This window comes from Xenopus tropicalis, chromosome 10 (assembly GCF_000004195.4).
Source record: "Xenopus tropicalis strain Nigerian chromosome 10, UCB_Xtro_10.0, whole genome shotgun sequence".
Taxonomy (NCBI): Eukaryota; Metazoa; Chordata; class Amphibia; order Anura; family Pipidae; genus Xenopus; species Xenopus tropicalis.
This window is the reverse complement of record NC_030686.2, coordinates 33,304,683-33,329,782: the sequence shown is the minus strand read 5'-3', so window position 1 is coordinate 33,329,782 and position 25,100 is coordinate 33,304,683. Positions and strand designations below refer to the sequence as shown.

Here is a 25,100-nt window from a genome sequence, read left to right as displayed (position 1 = left end):
GCGACAAAAGAATAGCCACGGGCGACAAAATAATAGCCTCGGGCAACAAAAGAATAGTCGTGCGACAAAAGAATAGCCACGGGCGACAAAAGAATAGCCGTGCGACAAAAGAATAGCCACGGGCGACAAAAGAATAGCCACGGGCGACAAATGAATAGCTGTGCGAGAAAAGAATAGCTGCGCGACAAAAGAATAGCCACGTGCCAAAAGAATAGCCATGGGCGACAAAAGAATAGCCGCGGGCGACAAAAGAATAGCCGCGGGCGACAAAAGAATAGCCACGCGACAAAAGAATAGCCACGCGACAAAAGAATAGCCACGGGCGACAAAAGAATAGCCACAGGCGACAAAAGAATAGCCGTGGGCGACAAAAGAATAGCCATGTGAGAAAAGAATAGCCACGGGCGACAAAAGAATAGCCGAACAACAAAAGAATAGCCGGGCAACAAAAGAATAGCCGGGCAACAAAAGAATAGCCACGTGACAAAAGAATAGCCACGGGCGACAAAAGAATAGCCACGGGCGACAAAAGAATAGTCACGGGCGACAAAAGAATAGCCACGGGCGACAAAAGAATAGCCACGGGCGACAAAAGAATAGCCGCGAGCAACAAAAGAATAGCCACGGGCGACAAAAGAATAGCCACGGGCGACAAAAGAATAGCCACGGACGACAAAAGAATAGCCACGGACGACAAAAGAATAGCTGTGCGAGAAAAGAATAGCCACGGGTGACAAAAGAGTAGCCACGGGCGACAAAAGAATAGCCGCGGGCAACAAAAAAATAGTCGCAAGCGACAAAAGAATAGCCACGGGCGACAAAAGAATAGCCACGGACGACAAAAGAATAGCCACGGGCGACAAAAGAATAGCCACGGGTGACAAAAGAGTAGCCACGGGCGACAAAAGAATAGCCGCGGGCAACAAAAGAATAGTCGCAAGCGACAAAAGAATAGCCACGGGCGACAAAAGAATAGCCACGGACGACAAAAGAATAGCTGTGCGAGAAAAGAATAGCCACGGGTGACAAAAGAGTAGCCATGGGCGACAAAAGAATAGCCGCGGGACAGATTCGCTCATCACTAGTCACTAACAATGACATTTGCACATGACTATAAACCTAGTGAGAATGATGAGTGAATGGATATTGGGATAAAGTTGATTAGAATCATATTTTCATTCATTACGTCAAAACACTGAGTTAGAGTTCACTGAGCACTAACACCCCACTTAAAGGAACAGTAACACCAAAATATGGAAGTGTTTTAAAGTAATTAAAACTGGTGTATTGGCTACAGAACGCTCCTACAGTTTATATAAATAAGCTGCTGTGTAGCCATGGGGGCAGCCATTCAAGCTGGAGAAAAGGCACAGGTTACATAGCAGATAAAAGATAAACTCTGTAGAATACAATGGCATTTTTTCTGTTATCTGCTAAGTAACCTGTGCCTTTTCTCATTCGAATGGCTGCCCCCATAGCTACACAGTTGCTTTGTTTATATAAACTATAATAGTCTTTCTGAGGCAAACCCACCAGTTGTACCAGTGCAATGTAACAGTGCATTATATTGTTATTACTTTTATACAATTTCATATTTTGATGTTACTGTTCCTTTAATCGATAACCCCTTAAAAATGAGTTGAATCCACATTTCTTTAGATATTAATGCCATTATCATTTTTCAGCTGGGGGCTGTTTGGGGCTGATGAATCACATGTTACAAACTTATTATCAGTTCATAAAATAAGTACTTTCTTCAGGCAAAACCATTCCCATGCCATTGTCTGTATTTGTGCTGGGACGCTGTGCCCTTCATACGTACATACATATTTATAGGCTGGCGCCTATGGCTCCTTATGGGCACAGAGGGTATTTGAAATGCAAATTGGGGTGCAATTAAGTATATTTAACATGTTATTAGAGCTTTGTCGCAGATCTTATGTCGCTCAGCAGTCACTGTCACAGTGAAGGTCACAAAGGGATCTGCACAATGGCACCGCAAAGTGCCTCCATACAGATAATCATCCAGTAAGTACTTTATTTACTACTCACATTCATTAACTAGAGATGTATCCAGAAGGAAAGCTCAGCCCTGTCAGTAAGCTGTACCCTTATAGTATACTGTCTAAGGGAAACACTATGGCACCTCCCTCCCATATGTATAAATACAAATATACAGAGAAGGAATGTTCTGGGCACACAATAAGCTGTACCCTCATACTGTACTGTCTAAGGGAAACACTATGGCACCTCCCTCCCATATGTATAAATACAAATATACAGAGAAGGAATGTTCTGGGCACACAATAAGCTGTACCCTTATAGTATACTGTCTAAGGGAAACACTATGGCACCTCCCTCCCATATGTATAAATACAAATATACAGAGAAGGAATGTTCTGGGCACACAATAAGCTATACCCTCATACTGTACTGTCTAAGGGAAACAATATGGCACCTCCCTCCCATATGTATAAATACAAATATATAGAGAAGGAATGTTCTGGGCACACAATAAGCTGTACCCTCATACTGTACTGTCTAAGGGAAACACTATGGCACCTCCCTCCCATATGTATAAATACAAATATACAGAGAAGGGATGTTCTGGGCACACAATAAGCTATACCCTCATACTGTACTGTCTAAGGGAAACAATATGGCACCTCCCTCCCATATGTATAAATACAAATATACAGAGAAGGAATGTTCTGGGCACACAATAAGCTATACCCTCATACTGTACTGTCTAAGGGAAACAATATGACACCTCCCTCCCATATGTATAAATACAAATATACAGAGAAGGAATGTTCTGGGCACACAATAAGCTATACCCTCATACTGTACTGTCTAACTAAAACAATATGACAGCTCCGATCTATTTGTACAAATAAAAATAGACGAAAAGGACCCTAGTAATATAGTCCCTGGCCAGCCATGGAACCAATAGAATGAGCATATTATGTATGTCTAAAACGAAAATAAATATCCCTGAGTGGTGGGTGCGCTGATCGCATCTCACTCTGCTTCATTACTATATCTCATTTCCAGCCCTAACTACTAACGTACGGTGAATGATTAGCTCTGGCTATTGGGTGCTTACAATGCAGCCGCCCTTCTTATTAGCACCAAGCGCTGGGGGCAGACCTTGCAACAGGCCAGGCCACTTATTTGACTTAATTTGCTTTCCAAACACGCAGCTCTGCATGCGATTTGCTCATCTGTGGCTCTAGCTCCAACTAGATAGGCCCCGTGCCTTCATCAACCAAATTGCACTTTGTTAGCATTTGCTGACGGGTAATTTAAACCTGATTTAGTTCCCTAAGCCCATAATCATTCAGCCCATGCTCCCTGTCTGTACAGCACACATGGTATGGCGCTTAATTCATACTTCCCATTTACGTGAAATGGTAAAGTTCATTAATCACCATGGAATAATCTGTCCCATAGGAATAACTTGTGAGAAACGGCTGCGGTGAGATATGGATGCGATCTTTGGTCAGGGCAGGTTTGGTTAGAGTAGTGCATTTTTGTCTTGGGATGGGATAAAGGCTCAAGGAGAGTTTAAAGGGACGCCTATAATATATATATATATACAGTGGCTTGCAAAAGTATTCGGCACCCTTGAACTTTTCCACATTTTGTCACATTACAGCCACAAACATGAATCAATTTTATTGGAATTCCACGTGAAAGACCAATACAAAGTGGTGTACACGTGAGAAGTGGAAGGAAAATCATACATGATTCCAAACATTTTTTACAAATAAACAACTGCAAAGTGGGGTGTGCGTAATTATTCAGCCCCCTTTGGTCTGAGTGCAGTCAGTTGCCCATAGACATTGCCTGATGAGTGCTAATGACTAAATAGAGTGCCCCTGTGTGTAATCTAATGTCAGTACAAATACAGCTGTTCTGTGACGGCCTCAGAGGTTGTCTAAGAGAATATTGGGAGCAACAACACCATGAAGTCCAAAGAACACACCAGACAGGTCAGGGATAAAGTTATTGAGAAATTTAAAGCAGGCTTAGGCTACAAAAAGATTTCCAAAGCCTTGAACATCCCACGGAGCACTGTTCAAGCGATCATTCAGAAATGGAAGGAGTATGGCACAACTGTAACCCTACCAAGACAAGGCCGTCCCCCTAAACTCACAGGCCGAACAAGGAGAGCGCTGATCAGAAATGCAGCCAAGAGGCCCATGGTGACTCTGGGGGAGCTGCAGCGATCTACAGCTCAGGTGGGAGAATCTGTCCATAGGACAACTATTAGTCGTGCACTGCACAAAGTTGGCCTTTATGGAAGAGTGGCAAGAAGAAAGCCATTGTTAACAGAAAACCATAAGAAGTCCCGTTTGCAGTTTGCCACAAGCCATGTGGGGGACACAGCAAACATGTGGAAGAAGGTGCTCTGGTCAGATGAGACCAAAATGGAACTTTTTGGCCAAAATGCAAAACGCTATGTGTGGCGGAAAACTAACACTGCACATCACTCTGAACACACCATCCCCACTGTCAAATATGGTGGTGGCAGCATCATGCTCTGGGGGTGCTTCTCTTCAGCAGGGACAGGGAAGCTGGTTAGAGTTGATGGGAAGATGGATGGAGCCAAATACAGGGCAATCTTGGAAGAAAACCTCTTGGAGTCTGCAAAAGACTTGAGACTGGGGCGGAGGTTCACCTTCCAGCAGGACAACGACCCTAAACATAAAGCCAGGGCAACAATGGAATGGTTTAAAACAAAACATATCCATGTGTTAGAATGGCCCAGTCACAGTCCAGATCTAAATCCAATCGAGAATCTGTGGCAAGATCTGAAAACTGCTGTTCACAAACGCTGTCCATCTAATCTGACTGAGCTGGAGCTGTTTTGCAAAGAAGAATGGGCAAGGATTTCAGTCTGTAGATGTGCAAAGCTGGTAGAGACATACCGTAAAGCCTGGCAGCTGTAAACCCCTGCATGGTTGCTAGGGTAATTTGCACTCTAGCAACCACATAGCTGCTAAAATACCTAACTGGAGTTTTTCTAAATATAAAGCTAAATAATTCAAAAACCACCAATAATAAAAAATGAAAACTACTTGCAAACTGTTTGAGAATAACTCTCTACAGCATATAAGAAAGTGAATTTAAAGAACAACCTCTTTAAGCAGCAGGGTAATTTTCCCTTTTTTCACAGATTGGCATTTATTGCAATTGGAACTTTGCTTGAGCTGCCATACAACCAAGCACTGTCTGTCTGTTTGATTGTCTGTTTGAAAAGTTAAAGACCCAGGTAGTAGTCCACTCATTCCCTGCGCCTTCTGGGAGCTGGAAAACATACAGCAGCATGAATGCTTATCCAATGTGAGCTACACAAAGTCAACCACAAGGTGGCACTGTGAGGTTTTTTAATGTGTATATTTCTTCATATAAATGCTGTTGTATTACTGCACTCTGACATGCCTCCCAACTGTCCCGCTTTTCATGGGACAGTCCCAAATTTTATACCACTGCCCCCCAGGATTATCACTATAAACTCTAGAGGGACATTATTGTTGCATTGCTATCAACCAATTAAAGTATCAGATAACTTATATCTGATGATATACCTAAGCAGAAAGAAAAAAACAAAAATTTATGTACCACTGAAATTGGTACTGAAATAGGGCAGAATTATTGGCACATCAGGGGTTATTATGCCCTTTATCCATTTAATTTAGTTATTATACTGGGAAGTATGGGGTTTATATACCCTTTATCCATTTAATTTAGTAATTATACTGGGACATCTTGGGTTAATATGCCCTTTATCCATTTAATTTAGTGATTATTCTGGCACATCTGGGGTTAATATGTCCTTTAGCCAATACATTTATAGATTATACTGGCATATCGGCAGTTAATATGCCCTTTATCCATTTAATTTAGTTATAATACTGGCATGTCTGAGGTTAATCTGCCTTTTATCCACTTTTTTAATGATTATACTGCCGCATCTGGGCTGTATAAAATGAAGGAGCATGGTCAACAAATTTGGCATTTGGTATGCTGTCATCTTGTTCTTGTTTTCCACGCTGTGAAAGTGTTGAATGTATTATCCCTGAGTGATTCTCAAGTAAAACCTTCTCTCTGATTTGAAAGGCTCAGGGAGGGGGACATAGTGGGGTATGGAGCCTTACATATTGTACAAGTGCAAGAAACTGTGGAAAATGGAGTCCAGGCATACGTTTTGTTCAGACTTGAGGTATTTACTTCAATTAGCAGAACACTCTCTACTTCATGCCTCTGCTTGTATTACCCCCAAGCATTCCCAAAAACCAACTCCATGGTATCTATCCCCAACTTTCCAAAGTTGGTACCCCAAGCTTAATGCAAGAGGATTCTTCAATGAGACTCAGACACTCAGAGTCTCATTGGTTTCTGCTCCGCCTATAAAACCAACCCACCGCACCCCCTAGCCTTAAGCTGGCCATACACCACCGATATTATCGTACGAAACCTCGTTTCGTACGATATTTGGTGCGTGTATGGCATGTCGGTGAGTCAACCGATATCACAGGAAGCTGCTGATATCGGACGACTCGCCGATCGGCCAGGTTAGAAAATTTTGATCGGGCGCCATAGAAGGCGCCTGACCAAAATCTGCCGTCAGGGCTGAATCGGCAGAAGGAGGTAGAAATCCTATTGTTTCTACCTCCTTATCTGCTGTTTAAGCCCTGACTGTGTGTGGCGGATCTGACGATGTTTCGTGCGACCGATGGTCGCACGAAACATCGTCAGATCGCCACGTGTATGGCCAGCTTTACTAAAGAAGGTCTCTCAAATTTTATTATAAGTCAAAGGGTAATGACCATGGGAATCAAACAAACGGAGAATGGACAGACTTGTTTAGTGCTAGAAAACTGTGCTGAACACGTCCAACTTCAAATGCAGGAACAAAGAACATGGCACCATGGGGCCTGGAGTGCTGGGGAAAAGTTTCATTGAGCAATATTGCTTTAAGACTAATGATCTCATACAGATTGTAAAGGTATCTTCTTTCTCTCTAGAAATGGGACAAGTTGACATTCACCCATCTAAAGGAAGACATGTTGATGTCAGTGGGAGGGACAGTAACTGGTAGAGATGTAGCGAACTGTTCGCCGGCGAACAAATTCGCGTGAACATCGGGTGTTCGCGAACGCGTATGTTCGCGAACTTTCACCGTATGTTCGCAGTTTGGGTTCGCGCTGCATTTTCCGCCGCGTTTTTTATCATCGCAAAAGTATTGTACAATACGCCGCACAAGTCACACATGGCGTTTTTCCGCAAATCCCATTTTCATGGTGTTTAAGCGTGACATAGCAAAAAAGCCACGTATTTTCGCTAGAATAGCTTGTGTTTTTTGCGCAACTCTGTGCCAACAAAGTATTTTTCAGAGACATTTTTGCCCTTGATCCCCCTCCTGCATGCCACTGTCCAGGTCGTGGAACCCTTTAAACAACATTAAAATCAGTTTTCTGGCCAGAAATGGCTTTTCTAGGTTTTAATGTTCGCCTTCCCATTGAAGTCTATGGGGTTCGCAAAGTTCGCGAATATTCGCGGGTTTTGGCGTATGTTCGCAAACTTTTTTTTTTAGGTTCGCTACATCCCTAGTAACTGGCATAGTGTGTACAGCAAAACAAGATGGTAAGGGTGTGAGGTTATAGTAATGCATAATGTTATTAAAGGAAAAGCCTGGAAGTGTGGCACAGTATGTATAGCATTATTATTCTCATTTGTCCACCAATAGTAAGATTACAATGAGCAGTTCTCTGCTCCACCAAAGAATAATTGGGTTACTAAAGCCACGTGCCATACTTTATTCATCTGTGTGTAATAACTCTTTACTGGCCTTTTGCTCACTACTTCGAGCTTAATCAGTTTTCAGAAATCATAGTATATTTACAAACAATTGTGCAGTGTAAAAACACATATAAATAAGTCTGGGCGGTGGGGAAATGAATATTAATCTGCTGCTGGACCCATTGCAAGCAGAAGACTTGGACGGGAAAACAGATTTATGGCCATAAACAACCTCCAGATAGCACAGCAGCCTTTATTGTAGGATTTCTGACAGTGATCCAGCCCTCTAGAATGTACAGAATTCTGTCCCAAGACAGAATGATTTCAGACTGAAACAATGTTCCCTGATATTCTGCCACTTTGGCAATTGTGAGGGTCCATTTCATTGAGGTCAAGTCCTTAATCCCAGTGTTCAAGTCAGCAAAGAACTGAAGCTGAATTCTAGGTTTTTGGACATGATTTTCCTGCTAATGGCATCTCATTATTGGGTCAGTAATGTCAGGACCACCATCAGAAATCATGGGCCCCTCACAACAAAATTTTCTGGGCCCCCCTCCCACAGGGCCCCTCCCCCAATGGCTAATCCCATACACAGTGCCTCCCATACACAGTGCCCCCCACACTCTATGCTGGCTAGGACCCCCCAAAGACAGTGCCCCCAAATGCCCCATACACAGTGGTGTTCAGTGGAACTTATCAATACACTTTTTCTTTCTTTGTAGTCTTCTTTTCCCTTTCAGGGTCTTCTTCAGCTTCTCCGCATCCTCCGTTGGCTTCTTCAGGCTCCTCCGGCAAGATACTTCCCGAACGATGCCTCTTCACTTGTGTCGCCACGCGAAAGGAGAGAGGCGTTTTAAAGGTTGTGCCCTGTGCGTACTGACGTCACACGTACATACACATGGGGCACAACCAATCGGAATACTGATGACAGGGCCCATAATAGATTAAATGGGGCCCGAGCTAGTCAGAAGACGGTAGCACAGCCGAGCCCCCTTTAAAAGTCAAAATCGCCGGGGCCTGGGACGACTGTCCCCCCTGTGCCCCCCCCTGATGGCAGCCCTGAGGAATGTATAACATATAAAGACAAGGACAAAGAAAAGGTAATGATAGGGAGTTCTATGCTGAGGGAAGGAGTCATTCAGTGGTGGGAATAACACTGGGTTGGAAGCAATCCAAGCTGACCATCAAAAAGCAAGACTGAGAATATTCTGTTGCATTTTTGTAGGGCTCAAAGGGGAAAAAGGTGATAATGGAAAAAATGTTTCAGGAGATTTGTGCAGTTTTTTTGGCTTTTTTATGCCCCTGATGTCAAAATATGATAAATTGGCCTCCAAGTGTTGATATGATGACACCTAGACATTGCTGGGCATCCTTACATTTCAGGGAGAAATTGGGAGCTGCTCGTACAACTTTCTGTTTATCTGAAAAGTAAGTACAAGGATGTGGCTTATTGTGTCTATAGGACATTCACTCTCTGTATTTACACACATTGGACTGGAAGCTAACAGAGTATTTAACTTACATGCACAGGTATCCTCAGTAGGAAACCATATACTGCATCAGTACCTTCCTGTGGGAAATACAGTAACATTGTGCTCTGTGAGGTTTTATGAATCAATGTGAATATTTATACAAGGAATCCCTTCTTGTTCCTACAGCTCCATACTTTAATGGGGTCCCGGCTCCTCCGTGTCGTCCCTTCTGGCAGGAGTAAAGCAATGAAAGTAGCATTACCTTAACCATTGCACGACCTTCCCAGCCATTCTCACAGACAAAATATACCTATGGCCATACATGGATTTACCTTCCAGGATCACTTTGGTTAAACCAGTCTTGTGTAAAATACGGTGCAGAGTAAAATCCATTAAGAATAAGTTTATTAATATAAATATTGCTTTTTATAATCACACAATTGGGAAATCCCATAGTAAATTCCATAGTGTCTGCAAACATTTTTTATTATGGTGTTATGGTTTAATATTTCAAACCATTTGGATACTATAGAAGTAATTCATTTTTAGTGTATTGAGATTGTATCTCTAATTTGTGGTTTGTGCATGGCTATATTTACACATTTTTCATATATAGGTGTTACAACTGTATGAGATGCAGTTAAGGCCTATATAATAGGCTGCCCATAAAACACCGGTGCATCAAATGCTACAACTATATGGAGCCCACATTTTTATAGGGCAGGGGTGGGCAAACTACAGCCCGCAGGCCACATCCGGCCCCTTGGCCTTTTTAATCCGGCCCGCCACTGCCAAGTCTCATCACGCGAGACTTGGTGTCATTGGCGGGCCGGAATTAAAGAGACAAAGGGGGCGTAACGCTGGCCTGGCCCTGCCCGCCCTGCCCCGGGGGTGAGTAAATGTGGCCCGTGAGCCAAAAAGTTTGCCCACCCCTGTTATAGGGGGATCTGATGATGGCCCTGTATCTTTCTCTTACAATTACACGTACCGGAGCAATGGGTCTTTTTCAGTTTAAGCACAACTAGTGGTCAGGGCCCCCCTTTGCTCACAAAATGAGTACAGATATAGAGGATCCAGTGGCCATGTACAAGACGATAAAGAAGGAAGACAAATTGCATTTATTGATTTATAGCATAATCTGATATCCCATACTGTGTCGATATAATGAAATTTTCATATATTTCATATATAGTGATGAGCGAATATGTTTCGTTTCGCTTCGCCGAAAAATCTGCGAATCTTTCAAAAGATCCGCAAAACAGCAAAAATGTTGTGCGGCAAAAAAAATTGTCGCCCGCGGCTATTATTTTGTCGCACGGCTATTCTTTTGTCACCCGTGGCTATTCTTTTATCTCTAGCGGCTCTTATTTTGTCGCGCGGCTATTATTTTGTCGCCCGCAGCTATTCTTTTGTCACCTGCAGCTATTCTTTTGATGCCCGCGACTATTCTTTTTGCCGCCAATGGCAAAACGCGGAAATTCGCCGCGAATCCATGCCTGGCGAAACATTTCGCCCATCACTATTCATATATAATAAATAGCTCCTGATTATTTGTTATAGCATTACTATGTACTCATATTGTATGTACAGTATATATACACAGCATGCACTGTGTTACTTCTATATTCATATAAAGGTTCCTGTAATTACCTGTGCCTCACCTGCAGTGCATTTTGCAGATATTACTGGACAATTTTGCCAAGCATACGCCAATATATAGGCAAGGGTTAAACCAACATCTGGAGACCCAAACTTAAAAACAAACTACAGGTATGAGACCCCTTATCCAGAAACCCATTAATCAGAAATTTCCGAATTACGGAAATGCCATCTCCCATAGACTCAATTTTAATCAAATAATTCACATTTTTAAAAATGATTTCCTTTTTCTCTGTAATAATAAAACAGTAGCTTGTACTTGATCCCAACTAAGATATAATTACCCCTTATTGGGGGCAGAACAGCCCTATTGGGTTTATTTAATGGTTAAATGATTCCCTTTTCTCTGTAATAATAAAACAGTAGCTTGTACTTGATCCCAACTAAGATATAATTAATCCTTATTGGAGCCGAAACAATCCTTTTGGGATTAATTACTGTTTAAATAATTTTTTTAGTAGATTTAAGGTAGGAGATCCGAATTATGGAGAGACCCCTTATCTGGAAAACCCCAGGTCCAGAGCATTCTGGATAATGTACTGTATATGTTTTAGCTCATTCTCTTTGGTTTTGGTGTGAGATGGATGGTGATGAGCGAATCTGTCCCATTTAGCTTTACTGAAATATGTGCAGAACTGCTGAAAAATTCACAAAGATTCCCGAATTCAGTGCAACTTTTTATGCACGCAGCTTACGACTGTGACTTTTTGACACAATAAGCTGTCTAGAGAGCTATCTGCTATTTCCAACTATTCCCAGAAACTCACATTGTCGAAGAGCTATCATGAGCTCTGAGCCATTTCCAGAAATATTCACAGCTTTCACCCATACCCAAAACTATCTTCAGGTCCCTACTATTCTAAAAACATTTCATGCTCTCAACAATTCCCAGAGCTATCTGCAATCTTAGGCTCCGCTTGACCTTTAAGCTGTTGCTGCGAGAGAGAGAGAGGCTTCCATTGATCTCTGGATTTCTTCCAGAATACCTGCTAAATATTATTGTACCCTGAGGAAAAATGATTAGGAAGAAAGATTTTTTCCAGGCACCCATGTCACTTTGGTAGTTAAATAGCTCCAGAATGCAGGGCAGTTAAAAACATAATTATGATTTTTTTTTTCCTGTTGCAAAAGTCACATTATTTTGGGCTTCGTAGTTGCTTTAGACAAGCTGACACTGCATATTGCTGCATTACTGTGTACTCTAAACATGGTTTAGGCAATGAGATTAAATTGACCCCCTTTAAAAAGAACATAAACAAATTTGGGGAGAACAAGCACCACTTCTGCCTTCACAATAATTCAGGGACATTTCCATTTCAGTTGGAGGTTCTTAAAAACTTCTAAATATTAATTGAAACGTAAAACCTGCCATCAACAGGAATAATATTTTGTCTTCTGATCCAAAAATGTGCACACATGTCCCATAAGTTGAAGTTTCCTTAGATACTTTCTGCCCTCAGGTGTCTCCATTGAAATGTGTTGTTCAGCTCAAAGTCCTCCTTCTCCTGCTCCTTGGCCAACTCAATAAACACCTAGGTAGTGAAAACACACAACAAACATACAACATAACTCAAGCAATATTTGAGCGGTAGGTTATTATATCCACGGGGAACTATATACACATGACTAGAAACTTACATCAGGAAATACCAGTGGGAAATGTTGGGAACAGAGATCAGATTTATTGTGGCCACTGAATTCCTATATAAAATATATTTGATCTAGGAGAGATGATGATTTTGGTTTCTGAAATGTGTCCCTTGAATACATACCCAATGGCACGCTGTTGTACATGACTTTAGTGAGTGTAACTAAACTGATACTGCTCTTAATAATCCTTACTGAAAATAATTACAAGGAGAATGTTCTATCCAGATCTCTAAGGTTCCAGATCAGAAAATGACAGGTCTATCGTACCTTTGGTAAAAAATTTATTACAGCAGTGATTATAGTTTTACAGAAACCTAAAACATTATTTGGAGCTCAGAAATGTACCCAGGTGTCAGCCATAACCATCTGATACTATCACAAACTGCAGGTTTGTCATTTAGTTTATCTCACCTAATAAGGTCAATTTGCACCCCAGAAGAAAGCATCATTGCATTTGAGTATAATAGAAACCTATTTATACACATACATTTATATTCCTTAGGCGCTAAAATGTTACCTGTTCCAAAGTAGACTGTGAGAAGCTGTATTCCTCAATGTTATAGGCACGTTTAGCTATGAGCATAAGAAAGCAGAATTAGTCAGTGTTTTTATACGCACCTCTTTTTTTTCCTTCATTTTACCATCACATCATGAATAAATGGCAAGTTAAGGTATATACACTGGTGCCTTTTAACGTGTGTTTGCCAGGAGGTGTATTTTCTAGCATTCCATCAAATATCAGTTCTGAGCCTGCCCTGTGGGGCTGCACCCCACAGGGGGTAATGTGTAATGTGCTCAGGATTCGGTTCCTTGTGCTTACTATTATAGTTATAGGTCCTCTATCTGCACATTTCAAATGCAAAACAGTTTTTGGACTTACGGCTGATTGTTATAACTCAATACAAGCATCATTTTGCTTTAGTTGGCTCTTCTTGCTAGCAGTAGTATTCTTACGGCTGAACAATATTTAGGGATTTTTAGTACAAAAGCGTAGCTGAAATGGCACATGAAGAGTTAGACAGAAATTGAGATATGAGGCATATTTAATAATTCCAAATCATTACCTTCCTCCAGCAGTAGAAAAGCTTGGGACAAGGACTGCACGTTATCCATGGGAATCTTATAGACAAGCAGGGATGAGAATCTGTGGAGTATGAAGACTATCATGACCATTGTATTCATTCATCTATCAGCTGTTTGCTATATGTTTGTCTTGTTGGCAAAAGAAATGCCTTCTGTCCCAATTACTGTAATTATTTACCATAAAGGCTCAGGAATATATAAGAAATTCTGCACCACATGCAGGTTCTCAAACTTTTTTTCTAGCCTATATAATTACTATATCAGTGCCATCAATGTAGAAAAAGAATGTGTGCATAGCAATGCTAGATACAGTGCTAGAGCATTAAAAGGTGCAGCCACTAGAGCCTATATGCTTATTTGTTGGTATCAGAACACCTTGCATGCCCTTTATCTTCCTTCCTTGCATCACATAAATGATATGTAAGAAAGGGATATGCCGAAATATACATCCCCCACTTCTGCTGACCCTCATGTGTGCAGTGTCACTGTAGTTCTGTTCAAAAGACAAGAACATTGCAAGATGGATAGGAACCAAAATCATGGAGCTTTGCCCCTGCATTTTGCACCTTATGGGGGCCATACACAGGCCAATTTCAGCTGCCAATATTAGAGCGATTCAGCAGCTTACCTGCCGGTGTATGGCACCAGAAATGGGCCTCCCCAACCAATATTTTGCCTGAAATTGGGCAGGTTTGATTTTTCCCTCGGATCGGGGGACTGCAGCGGCTCATTGATGCGGTCCCTGATCCGACGGTGCCTATGCCCAACGTTTTAAATCAATCATCGTCGAATAAGCCGATATTGCCTACCCTTAGGTTTAGAAGATCTGCTTGCTTGGTGACCTTACCCAAAAAAGCAAATCTTACAGTGTATGACCACCTTTACACCCTATAATTTCTTATTTCTTAATTTATCAGTTCAATATCACAGTTATTTACATATTATCTCCAGTTAAATAAACTCTGAGATATTTTAATACCTAAAATATTATTGTCTGATTCATCAGACTAAAGCTAGAAAATGTATGAAACGAGTGAACAATGAAGCTTTTTACACCCACTGTGCTATATTTCTTACCTGTCCTGCCTCGCTGCATGGGGGAATATACGTATTATCTCATTGTGAATCTGATCCACTTGGTGAGTCTCTTTTACTTTAATCTCCAGAAGATAGCCTTTTCCAAACTTGCTCTTCAGCTGCTGGATTGACCCAATGCATCTGAAATCAGTATAATAAACACCAACAATATGAGCCCATGTGAAAAATATTAGTCAAATAGTATGTCACCCCCCCCTTCCCCTCCCCCACCCATTTTTTGGGGAATTTCTTTTATTGGCACAAAGTTCTATTACATTTGCAACTATTGTGTTGGCATAGGATGTGGGAAAGCTCTCAGTGATGTCTGTTTCTTTTAATGAACTAGGCTTTAGTGAACTAAACATTATAAGAAGAATAGAACATCTTCTTAACTACATAACCTCTCCCTCACCTGAGCTTCCCAGACACCATGATGGCTACCCGGTCACAGACAGCCTCAGCTTCCTCCATGTAGTGAGTGGTCAGAATTGCTCCTCGGTCTTTGTTTTTAAAAGCTGCTCTTATAGCTCTCCTTAAACAAGAATACAGTCCATCATTAATGTTTGAGCTTTCTGTAGTTTACAGTACTGAGCAAACTTTTTGTTAAATACATTGATTTTAAAGAAGATTTTTTTTTCATGAATAAAAGCCTTATCATGACTAAATTTTCAACGCTGGAAAAAACCAGACCTGCAAAATATTGTCCTACCATAAAACAGGTTTGTTAACAAGGGAGGCTTGTATTAATCAGCCTACGTTAATAATGAATGGAATGTAAGGTGTCCGTTATGAAGTCAGGTTGAATGCCGACATTTTTTCTCATTTGCCATTACTTACCAAAGACGCTGCTGAGCTTTAGGGTCCAGTCCAGTTGAAGGTTCATCCAGAAGGACAATGTTGGGGTTACCTATCATGCTTATGGCAAAGCACACCTATGGCAAGAGTAGAGGACATGTTAGAGTTCTGTCTGTTTTTATGAAATGAATTTTCTTTAGACTTACAGACACAGGTTACTACTGACACTAAAGGTGGCCACACACGTGGCGATAAGCGATCTTTCGTGTGACCATCGGTCGCACGAAAGATCATTAAATCCTCCACTAACCGTCAGGGCTGAAACGGCAGATAAGGAGGTAGAAACAATAGGATTTCTACCTCCTTCTGCCGATTCAGCCCTGACGGCAGATTTTGCTCAGGCGCCTTCTATGGCATCCGATCAAAATCTTTTAACCTGGCCGATCGGCGAGTCGACCGATATCAGCAGCCTCCTGCGATAACGGTTGACTCGCCGACTTGCCATACACGCACCAAATAGCGTACGAAACAAGGTTTCATACGATATTATCGGTGCGTGTATGGCCAGCTTTAAGTAAAGGACTCTGCCTCTCCAGTAAAAAAGGTTCTCATCTATAGTTTCTGTTTCTTGCCCATTATTAATTTATTCATTGAAACAATATACTGTATATTGTTATATATACTGTATTTTGAACCAGTACAATTTAAAGATCAGGAATGTTTCATAGCACAAACATAAGTCAGGTTTTATTTCTAACAAGGTTAGAGGCTGAAGATCGTAACAAAGATATCAGACCCAGGCAGTGATTGCCATTTATGGGAAGAAGAAATATTGGCCAATTTCAGTGTATGTAAGTAGAGACAAGCAATTTTTTTTACCAGGCATGGAATTGCAGTGAAATTCCGCATTTCGCCATCAGCAAACTATAGCCACAACAAGTAGCTGCTACTAGTTGCTCTGTGTGTCTTTACCCTATGTAACCTGAGCTCCAATAAACTGCAGTAATGTGCAACAAAGGTGGCCCCAGGAGAAGACTGCACAGGGGTTTGTTTACAAACACTGGGCAGATTTTCAATTGGACAGTAACTCATGGCAGCATGGAGCCAAAAGGGCCACAATAGATACTAAATAAGTATATCTAATAATACAGCTACTCTGTAACAGCAGGTTGAGGCTGAGAGTGTGCGAATTGCAGTGTTTGTCCACTTAAAAGAAGGAATAGATCATGGGAAATTAGTGATTGCTGATTACTCTATAACAGCGGTTCCTAATTTGTTCTCTGGGGTATCAGTTTCATGATGCAATAATTGGATTGTACTCAAATGTGTTCCTTATTTTATTGAATATTTTCTATTGACCCACAGGTCAATAATCTTTCCTCTCTAAACTATTTATTTAAAAAAATGGTTATTAAAACACAGTTACAGGTTTAAAGCCATGACTGTTATTTGTGATATATGGTAGGTGTTGTACATTATGCTCATTTTATTATTATAGTTCTCATATGGAACAAATGCCCACCAAAACTTTGGATATGATTTTCAAATGTTGCTAGTGTTAAAGAAATATTTTATTTCTTCCTTGCAGCTCTTGCTCAAGAAATTGCATTATAAGACATCGCTATATACTAACAAATGTGGCTTTAATAATGTATGGACACATCTAACAAGCGTAATGAAGTATATAAGTCCAAAATCATGGAAATCCAGGCAGCTAATTCAGTAATTTCTGGACAGATCTCGAGTTATCTGTGTGGTTTTGGGCAGTGCAGGCTGAACATTTGCCCTGGACCTCCTCTGGCATATTGGGCCCCAAAAGAATCTCACAGTACTATAGCCAGAGTAAGGAAGCTCTTCTGTACTTGGCTGAGTTTGTAACTTTTAGTTTCCTACAAGATGGCACTCCTAAGGATGTTTGTGCTGGAATGTTCCCATCTCAGGAACTCCCAGCATCTCTACTAAATGTGCCACACTGGAATAAATGTGCACCTTTCTGGACTCCCCAAGAGACAGCTTTCTGGATTCTTTTCCCATATGTTCTTTAAGCTCCAAGGCTGCTGCAACTCTGAAATATTAAGGCATAGATAATAGAATGATTATTTCTTTGTTTCAGGGCAGCAGTACATTATCGCTTGTATTGCTCTTTTATGAGATCTGTAACTTCCAGATAGCATTTCACAGACAGCAACATTAACATTTCAGGAGTATCCATTCCCTTTGTCAAGCCTAAAATGTCTGATTAGCCCAACTGAGTTTAATCGAACATAAGTCCAATGGCACTATCACATGACCTATCCAACAAAATAAAAAATGTATAACATTATAGTCTATGAACCCAGATAATGACTATATACCCTCTTAAGAAATACACAATATTTCCAAATATATGGTAAAGTACTCAGAATAATGTCTCAGTACCTGGAGGGAAGTATATTTACATTTTATGTTAGATCTATGTTGGGAAAAATTATCACAGATTTTTTGTGTTGTCTCCCCCACATACCAAAAGCCACAAGAGCATTGTAGGAGATATACACAAAAATTAGTATTACATAGAAAATTATTACACAAATAACCCCATTAACTACAATGCTTGAAACCTGTAAAATAAATTTACATTGGGTACAAGACCCACACCTAAACATACCTGATATAATATTTGTAATTGGATAAAGAACTGGCTGAAGGATTACAGAGTGGGCCAATGTTGCTAGTGGAGTACCGCAGGGGTGAGTGCTTGGTCGTTTGCTTTTTAACTTTTTTATTAATGACCTGGAGGAGGGCATAGACAGTACTGTTTCTATTTTTGCTGACACTAAATTGTGCAAAACTATAAGTTCCATGCAGGATGCTGCCACTTTGAAGAGCGATTTGATTAAATTGGAAAACTGGGCAGCAAAATGGAAAATGAGGTTCAATTTTGAAAAGTGCACTTTGAGATAATATAACTGCGAGTTATACACTAAATGGTATAAAAATATAATTTTGCCCCTTTATAGGTCCCTGGTAAGGCCTCACCTTGAGTATGCGGTGCAGTTTTGGGCTCCAGTCCTTAAGAATGATATTAATGAGCTGGAAAGAGTGCAGAGACTGCAACTAAACTATGAGGTTAGACTGTCGAGGTTTGGGTTGTTTTTCTGGAAAAGAGGCGCTTGCAAATGGGACATGATTACTCTGTACAAGTACATTAGAGGGGATTATAGGCAGATAGGGGGGGTGTTCATTTTTCCTGTAAAAAATGATCAGCGCACCAGAGACCCCTTCCTTTAGATTAGGGGAACAGAACTTTCATTTCAGGTTTTTCACGGTGAGGGCAGTGAGGTTGGGGAATGCCCTTCCTAGGTTGTAATGGCAGATTCTGTTAATGCCTATAAGAGCGGCTTGGATGAGTTTTTGAACAAGCATAGTATCCAAGGCTATTGTGATACTATTGTGATACTAATCTACATTTAGTATTGATGTTGGTATATATATATATATATATATAGTTGAGTGTATAGATAGGTCGGTTTGGGCTTATGTGTGTGCGCTGGGGTTCATTTGAAAGGTTTGAACTTGATGGATTTTGGTCTTTTTTCAACCCAACTTAACTATGTAACTAAATTATAATACACAAGTCATGTGACAGAAATGAAATCACTAAGCACTGATTATAACCAATGACATCACTAAACTATGTCTATAATGATTATATATAATAATAATATATTCATGGTTCTTGTGTATTATATTTATATATACAGCTTACTCTGTTTTTAGAAAACTGACCCATTTGTGTTCAAGTGAGAAAAAACAAGCAAATAAGTTTCAATACCGATTGATTGCAATATATGCATCCTCCTTCTTCATGCCCTTCACAGCAGCATAGATTTCTAAATGTTCTTTCACAGTCAGATTGGGCCATAGAGGATTGTCTTGGGGACAGTAGCCAAGAAAGCCAGTGGACTCAGCTGGGTCATTCCCACAGAGAACTACCTGAAAGGAATAGATTCCTTCAAAAACTATCCAACAACAAGAATGAACATAGAGCATCAAACATAGAAAACATGAAACCCCCTTTAAGAATCTGGCATAAGGTCTCTGGGATATTTAAGAGAAATAAAGAAAAAATTCCAAGAACTGGTTCTGGATCACTTGTTCTGGATAAGACTATCTCTCTAATAACCAATAATTATTTTGTGGCTTGGATGGCTATATACAGTATATACAGTATATCAGCTTAGCTTTATGGTTACCTCTCCCGCAGTTGGCTTTACTTCTCCAGCCAGCATGTACATGGATGTGGTTTTTCCAGCTCCATTTGGCCCTAGCAGTCCTAGGACCTCACCTAAAAAGAATAGTATTATGAAATAAAAATGGGAGAAGTGTTCTCTTGTGTCTATATGACTTTATATGATCACTCATGCACTGAACATTTGTAGCAAATATAAATAAATCACCAAGCTCACAGAAAACAATATAATGAAAGAAATAATGAAAAAAAATTAATGAAAAGAAAAGATCACTTATTAAAATGACCTAAAATTGAGATTATGGGTAGTCTAAGCAGTGTCTCCCATACTTAGCAGTGTGGTAAGAACAAAGTTAGGTTTAGTATGGGCTGCAAGTCTGTCTCTCTGCCTGTCTCTCCCTCTGTGTATATCTGAGCAGGGATGGGGAGGAACACCCTGCTGGGAGAGAAGCTGACAGGAAGGAAGGCCTGCAGGGGAAGTGCCGGGAGAGAGTCTGACAGGAAGGAAGGCCTGCAGGGGAAGTGCCGGGAGAGAGTCTGACAGGAAGGAAGGCCTGCAGGGGAAGTGCCGGGAGAGAAGCTGACAGGAAGGAAGGCCTGCAGGGGAAGTGCCGGGAGAGAAGCTGACAGGAAGGAAGGCCTGCAGGGGAAGTGCCGGGAGAGAGTCTGACAGGAAGGAAGGCCTGCAGGGGAAGTGCCGGGAGAGAAGCTGACAGGAAGGAAGGCCTGCAGGGGAAGTGCCGGGAGAGAAGCTGACAGGAAGGAAGGCCTGCAGGGGAAGTGCCGGGAGAGAAGCTTACAGGAAGGAAGGCCTGCAGAGGAAGTGCCTGGAGAGAAGCTGACAGGAAGGAAGGCCTGCAGGGGAAGTGCTGGGAGAGAAGCTTACAGGAAGGAAGGCCTGCAGAGGAAGTGCCTGGAGAGAAGCTGACAGGAAGGAAGGCCTGCAGGGGAAGTGCCGGGAGAGAAGCTGACAGGAAGGAAGGCCTGCAGGGGAAGTGCCGGGAGAGAAGCTGACAGGAAGGAAGGCCTGCAGGGGAAGTGCCGGGAGAGAAGCTGACAGGAAGGAAGGCCTGCAGGGGAAGTGCTGGGAGAGAAGCTGACAGGAAGGCCTGCAGGGGAAGTGCTGGGAGAGAAGCTGACAGGAAGGCCTGCAGGGGAAGTGCTGGGAGAGACGCTGACAGGAAGGAAGGCCTGCAGGGGAAGTGCCGGGAGAGAAGCTGACAGGAAGGAAGGCCTGCAGGGGAAGTGCTGGGAGAGAAGCTGACAGGAAGGCCTGCAGGGGAAGTGCTGGGAGAGAAGCTGACGGGAAGGAAGGCCTGCAGGGGAAGTGCCGGGAGAGAAGCTGACAGGAAGGCCTGCAGGGGAAGTGCTGGGAGAGAAGCTGACGGGAAGGAAGGCCTGCAGGGGAAGTGCTGGGAGAGAAGCTGACAGGAAGGAAGGCCTGCAGGGGAAGTGCCGGGAGAGAAGCTGACGGGAAGGAAGGCCTGCAGGGGAAGTGCTGGGAGAGAAGCTTACGGGAAGGAAGGCCTGCAGAGGAAGTGCCTGGAGAGAAGCTGACAGGAAGGAAGGCCTGCAGGGGAAGTGCCGGGAGAGAAGCTGACAGGAAGGAAGGCCTGCAGGGGAAGTGCCGGGAGAGAAGCTGACAGGAAGGAAGGCCTGCAGGGGAAGTGCCGGGAGAGAAGCTGACAGGAAGGAAGGCCTGCAGGGGAAGTGCTGGGAGAGAAGCTGACAGGAAGGCCTGCAGGGGAAGTGCTGGGAGAGAAGCTGACAGGAAGGCCTGCAGGGGAAGTGCTGGGAGAGAAGCTGACAGGAAGGCCTGCAGGGGAAGTGCTGGGAGAGACGCTGACAGGAAAGAAGGCCTGCAGGGGAAGTGCCGGGAAAGAAGCTGACAGGAAGGAAGGCCTGCAGGGGAAGTGCTGGGAGAGAAGCTGACAGGAAGAAAGGCCTGCAGGGGAAGTGCTGGGAGAGAAGCTGACGGGAAGGAAGGCATGCAGGGGAAGTGCCGGGAGAGAAGCTGACAGGAAGGCCTGCAGGGGAAGTGCCGGGAGAGAAGCTGACGGGAAGGAAGGCCTGCAGGGGAAGTGCTGGGAGAGAAGCTGACAAGAAGGCCTGCAGGGGAAGTGCCGGGAGAGAAGCTGACGGGAAGGAAGGCCTGCAGGGGAAGTGCTGGGAGAGAAGCTGACGGGAAGGAAGGCCTGCAGGGGAAGTGCCGGGAGAGAAGCTGACGGGAAGGAAGGCCTGCAGGGGAAGTGCTGGGAGAGAAGCTGACGGGAAGGAAGGCCTGCAGGGGAAGTGCCGGGAGAGAAGCTGACGGGAAGGAAGGCCTGCAGGGGAAGTGCCGGGAGAGAAGCTGACAGGAAGGCCTGCAGGGGAAGTGCCGGGAGAGAAGCTGACGGGAAGGAAGGCCTGCAGGGGAAGTGCTGGGAGAGAAGCTGACAGGAAGGCCTGCAGGGGAAGTGCCGGGAGAGAAGCTGAGGGGAAGGAAGGCCTGCAGGGGAAGTGCTGGGAGAGAAGCTGACGGGAAGGAAGGCCTGCAGGAGAAGTGCCGGGAGAGAAGCTGACGGGAAGGAAGGCCTGCAGGGGAAGTGTCGGAAGAGAAGCTGACAGGAAGGAAGGCCTGCAGGGGAAGTGCTGGGAGAGAAGCTGAGGGGAAGGAAGGCCTGCAGGGGAAGTGCCGGGAGAGAAGCTGAGGGGAAGGAAGGCCTGCAGGGGAAGTGTCGGGAGAGAAGCTGACAGGAAGGAAGGCCTGCAGGGGAAGTGCTGGGAGAGAAGCTGACAGGAAGAAAGGCCTGCAGGGGAACTGCTTTCTCAGGACTCTAAAGAAACTGCCACATAAGTGGAGATGACCCCCTCAGCAAACAGAGAAAGGTCCTGGCTGACACACTTTATGTATCACAGTTATTAAAGGCTAATGTCTTGCAGAGCAAGTTAGCTGGCCACAATAGATGTCTGCTACAGCGGACGACTAACCACTCTGACAGAGAGTCAACAATAGAAGTTGCCAATGGAAAGGCCTACACACTGCTCCAGCCTTCCTCCTGCAGACAACTTCATGCGACTTCAGAAAGCCAAAGAGATGCGTAGGCCTTTCCCACTTACATGACCTGCTGAGCCTGTTATAGAAGAATACTGACCTTTCCTGACACAAAAGGAGATGTTTTTAGTGGCAGCTTTTCTGTTCTTCTTGAAAAAGGATCCTCTTTTCTTGACTTTATACTCCTTGCGCAGACTGTCTACAATAATCACTGGTTTCTTAAAAACACAGTGCAACAGAAGGGGGATCAGATAGACTAGATGTATTTAATGTCAAAACATTTTCAACTTCCATGTTCTTGTCACAAAATGTCACGTGATTTTTTTTTTTTTGCAAAGTTTATTATCATTAGCCAAATAGAAAGAACACTTTGGGCAGAGCCTTCTTTACTTCTTTTATTGGTTATTGGTTGCTCTGTATGAAATTCTGTATATACACTGTATATACCCATTAATTGTACAGCGCTGCAAAATAAGTGGGCGCTTTATAAATACACATATCACCACTCTTTGTAATCTATTTTTCAGCCAAATCTCTACCCAAGTACAAATATATTCTAGCCCAGTATTCTGTAGTTTTTACCATTAATCTTCTGTGTGGAACTGTCAAATGCTTTAGCAAAGTCCTAAAGTCACACCCACTGCCATCCCAGAATCTAGGTTCCCACTCCCCTCCTTGTAAAAGGCAATTTAATTTGTTTGGCAAGATCTATTATGCATAAAACCATTTTGATTTGCAATGTAGTCTTATTGTAATCTTATTGTTTATTATGTCTTCCAAAAGCTTTCCTACCACTGATGTCAGACTGACTGGCCTATAGTTCTCAGGCTGAAAATGAAGTGATTGCCTTGGGAGGAGATATTTAAATTTGTGGAAGAATACCCCCCTTAATAAAACATTAACACATGTGTTGCATTCTTATCTAAATACAAGAAACAAAAACACACCAGATTCTGTGTACTGGGCAACACTGTGGATAGTTTGATAAGTGCACCTTGTCATAAACCAGCCATTTTGGATGGAAAAAAAGTTCCATAAGGGTGAAACTCCAAAAGCAGTTGTATCCATGTACAGATTTACTAACAATTAGTACAACATTATGATTTCAGCATGACATGATTTTCAGCATTCAACACCCATTCTCTACAACCTACATTTATAAATATAAGAAGGCAAGAAATGTAAAAGCTTCTCAAATATTGAATCATTTACCTCTTCCACATTGGCAACGGTTGCGGCATTTTTTACTCTCTCTTTTTCTGCCAACACATCTTCATCCACATCATTACCCAGCTCTTCTGGATTTTTCTTGACTGTCATATTTCTTCTGGAGATTCTAAAAAAGGGGCATCCTACATTTTTTATTATGTTTGAATAATGTGCCTCCTAGGTAATGTATACATTGACATTTATGAACCTAGAAAATACATGTGAAAAAGCACTGCTATCCAGTGAAACTTTTATAACTTGGCTACCATCCCAAAAGTTCCCTGATTGCAAACACATACATACATTGCTAATATTTAATCTATTCTATTGCTAACAGATGAAACTGAAACATAAAGTAATTTATTTATGTTATGTTGTGTTCTAATTTCTTCTAACCTGAATAAGGGATCAGTTGTCAGGCTTCTCAACCCAAACTTCCATTCCAAAAACCAAAGTAGCCCAAAGAATATGATGATATGCAGGTATGGCTGTAATATAAGCAGAAATAGTTCAATAAATAAGGTTTGTTCTGTGAGTGTGCATGTTTTAACATAACATCTACCTAGTGGTTTAAAAATCACTAGTAAGGGTGGAAATTAGTTAGGTACCACCTAGTGATGAAAATTACTCCAAATTTACCCTGGATGGGCACATCTCTTGCTGATGATAAACATATACTGGGCCATGGTATTTTCCTGTACAGGTCTATGGGAGATGGCATTCCCGTAATTCGGAACTTTCTGGATAAAGGGTTTCCGGATATGGAGTCCAAAAGTACTGCTTTCAGATATCATTTGCCCCATGTGTAGTACAGTAATTGGTGGGGGTTACTAGCTTCACTTCAATGGTATACCTTTGAGCAGTACAAAGATAGCAGAGCTCTGCAGAGTCAATTAAAACTAAATTGCCGCATCTTGGCTGTACACGCTATTTGTTGAACAATTGTGTTTTAATAGGTTCCTTTTGACCATTACATATAACAAATGACCAAGTACATCTAGGGGCACATTTACTAATCCACGAACGTCCAAAAAGCGTCAGAATGCGTTTTTTTCGAATGATCGGTATTTTGCGACTTTTT

General features: G+C 42.3%; 1 protein-coding gene across 1 annotated transcript in view; it reads right to left on the bottom strand.

Annotated features, from left to right (window-relative positions):
* Positions 1-11,416: 11,416 nt before the first annotated feature.
* abca9 (ATP binding cassette subfamily A member 9) overlaps positions 11,417-25,100 on the bottom strand; it is a 90,753-nt gene continuing 77,069 nt past the window's right edge. Inside the window, exons 29-40 of the mRNA XM_031894645.1 lie at positions 24,416-24,507; positions 24,023-24,146; positions 22,911-23,028; positions 19,781-19,872; positions 19,360-19,520; positions 17,535-17,610; positions 15,588-15,682; positions 15,163-15,282; positions 14,751-14,891; positions 13,655-13,734; positions 13,108-13,163; positions 11,417-12,472 (exon numbers count right to left, since the gene is read on the bottom strand). Of these exons, the coding sequence (XP_031750505.1) occupies positions 12,380-12,472; positions 13,108-13,163; positions 13,655-13,734; positions 14,751-14,891; positions 15,163-15,282; positions 15,588-15,682; positions 17,535-17,610; positions 19,360-19,520; positions 19,781-19,872; positions 22,911-23,028; positions 24,023-24,146; positions 24,416-24,507 (1,248 nt within the window). The 3' untranslated portion in view covers positions 11,417-12,379. The remainder of the gene's footprint in view (positions 12,473-13,107; positions 13,164-13,654; positions 13,735-14,750; positions 14,892-15,162; positions 15,283-15,587; positions 15,683-17,534; positions 17,611-19,359; positions 19,521-19,780; positions 19,873-22,910; positions 23,029-24,022; positions 24,147-24,415; positions 24,508-25,100) is intronic.